We start from the raw sequence: 2,572 nt of genomic DNA, 5'->3' as shown, positions 1-2,572 counted from the left end.
AGGGCTTGAACATGGTGATTCCAAAGGTCAGGCCAGTTCCAATTTTTTCACGAAACCGGTTTTTAAGCGTCCCATCCAAGCTGGACACAGTGGTCCTGTCCCTCACTGACCCCCTCCACCCCTGCCCTGCCCACCTCCACCGCTGAAATCAGAAACATATGGAGTCTTCCTGTGTACAGGTTCCATTTATTGTAGAAAATAATAGTAATTACAGTGACAAATAGATCTTAAATTACAAAACAAACCACAGAGAAGGCAGGAAAAAGTCCCAGGGCTTACTAGGATGAAGGCCAGAGTAAGACCATTCCCTCTGCTTTCCCCGGGCTAGCCAACGACCTTCGCAGGGATGGCAGATCCAGAGGTGGACAGTTTCAAGGGGCCCCGGGTTCTGCTGAGGCTGCAGAGGAGGGGGGAAGAGGGGTATGGGCAGCCAGGGCTGCCTCTGAAGCCCCTCCTCCACCACTACCCAAACCAGTTGTAGCACCTTCACCCCTCCCTTCTAAACCCGTCTGTCAACTCTGCTCCGCAGGCAGGTGGATGAGGGAGGCCCCAGCCATTCTCAGGGCCACAGGTTTCCACAGGATGCACTCGGAGGGAATGGGGAAGATCAAAAAAGGGAACGGTGGCCAACACCGGCATGGGCAAGGCACCCAGTCAGAGTCGAAGCAGAGTCGGGGCTGAGCTGTCCTTGCCAGCAAGAGCCAGCTCCCCACTCCACTGCCATGCCCGGTTGCTGCCACCCCCTCTCCTGTATCCATGTCCATTCAGAGGAAGGTGGCTAGGAAGCCTTTCAGTCCATTCTTGCTGGTGTAGAGGAGGCCTCAGGAAGGTATCCGAGAGGGCCAGAAGGGCGAGGGCTTCTGGCCGAAGGCCTGTCCCAGTCCCTGCTTGCCCATCCCCCAGCAGGGCCATCTCGCGGTCACAGGCTGCACTGAGCTCAGTCCAGGGACAAACAGAGTCAACAGGGAGAGCTGAGCAGCGGCACCTTACACGTAGTTGCTGGCGGGGGCAGAGCGGGCGGCAGAATACTTGGCCGAGTAGGGCTTGTCAGCGCGGGGCGGGCAGTTGCAGCAGAGCAGGGCCCCGCCAAGCATCATCAGCCCGGCGGCCGCCCAGCCCACATAGAGCGAGGCACCTATCTCCCGCTTCTGGCCGGAGGCCACCAGCGGATTGTAGAAATCGCGGATGATGGTGTTGGCCGTCCAGGACACGGGCACCATCACCAGCAGGCCGGCCAGAAGAAACACCACTCCCGCCACAATCATGACCTTGGCTTTGGTGCTCTCATCCTCCACGCAGTTGGTGCACTTGCCACCCACCACGGACAGCAGCACGCCCAGCACGGCCAGGACGATGCAGACCACGATGAGGGCGCGGGCCGCCTGCAGGTCCTGCGGCAGCGCCAGCATAGAATCGTACACCTTGCACTGCATCTGGCCGGTGCTCTGCACCACGCAGTTCATCCACAGGCCCTCCCAGATGGTCTGCGATGTGACGATGTTGCTGCCGATGAAGGCCGTCACCTTCCACATGGGCAGCGCACAGCTCAGTATGGCGCCCAGCCAGCCCAGCACGGCCAGCGCGATGCCCATCACCTGTAACCCCATGGAGGCCATTGTTCAGCGTCTGCTGGAGTCTAGGACCTGAAAGTCTTTGGGAATCTGGCCCAGGGCGCTGTAGAAATCCAAGTGCTGAGGATGGACGCTCAGTGTCCACAGGGAGGCCTTTCACTGCGGGTCCGAGGGCAAAGGCAGGTGGAGCAGCCGCGGAGTGTCTCCCAAGAGTCAGAAGCACAAGCCCAGTGAGTGTGACCAGGCCAGTTCCTTCCCGCCGACAGCTGCCGCTTGAGCTCAAGCTAGAGCTTGGGGCGGTTATATAGCTCTGTGGAGTGGGCGGAGATAGAGGGAGGGGTTTCAGTCCCTGGGGCCTTTCTCTGACTAGTTTCTCTGGATTCCTGAGCCCAGTCCAACAAAGACACTTTAACTCCCCAGCCCTGGGCCCCTGAGTCACAATTTCATAAGAAACTGCCCTCTCCCCCTGCAACCAGCCGCATGCTGAGGTCAGCCGGGAAACAGACTCTGAGTCATAGCTCACCAACACCTGGAAGCACCCAGAGCAGGGGGCCAAGGTTTGGGACCTGAAGACCAGGTTCAGGAGCCCACCCCTGGGCTCCCTTATTCTAGGCTTGGTTGGGCAGACAGGGGTGAGGACCCTCAGGAAGGACGAAGGTGAGAATGAAGTCCTAGGAAAGTCAGAGCAGCCCCACCTTGATTACTGTTGTTGTATCTTATCACCTGCTTTGCTGGTCTGATCACTACTATTAAGATTCTCATTGCCCATGCATTTGCCTCACCAGTAGTCTCAGTATTGACCTGATGAGGTCATTTTCCAGGAATGAAGAGCTGGGGGGCCAGGACTCCTGAGTTCATCAGTCACCCTCCCTGTCACTCACCATTACCACTGGCTTCCCAACCCTGCCAGAGGAGGGGGTCTTGGAAGTGATTCCCTTTTGGCCAAAGAGAAGGAAACCTGTGTCGTGTAGCCCCCTGCCCCCAAACATAAAAATTTTGGC

The 2,572-nt window shown here is 58.0% G+C and overlaps 1 protein-coding gene across 1 annotated transcript; it reads right to left on the bottom strand.

Annotated features, from left to right (window-relative positions):
- Positions 1-335: 335 nt before the first annotated feature.
- CLDN4 (claudin 4) lies at positions 336-1,834 on the bottom strand. The gene has a single exon (XM_016199080.2). The coding sequence runs from the start codon at positions 1,614-1,616 to the stop codon at positions 987-989; it is 630 nt and encodes a 209-aa protein (XP_016054566.1). The 5' UTR covers positions 1,617-1,834; the 3' UTR covers positions 336-986.
- Between the last annotated feature and the right edge of the window lie 738 nt (positions 1,835-2,572).

The sequence above is a fragment of the Miniopterus natalensis genome, chromosome 3 (assembly GCF_054644295.1).
Source record: "Miniopterus natalensis isolate mMinNat1 chromosome 3, mMinNat1.hap1, whole genome shotgun sequence".
Classification (NCBI taxonomy): domain Eukaryota; kingdom Metazoa; phylum Chordata; class Mammalia; order Chiroptera; family Miniopteridae; genus Miniopterus; species Miniopterus natalensis.
Note: the sequence above shows the minus strand (reverse complement) of the source record. Positions and strands in the feature narration are given on the sequence as shown.

What these genes read in the sequence shown, in the direction of transcription:
- CLDN4 (XM_016199080.2), bottom strand. Translation starts at nt 1,616, where the DNA reads ATGGCCTCCATGGGGTTACAGGTGATGGGCATCGCGCTGGCCGTGCTG.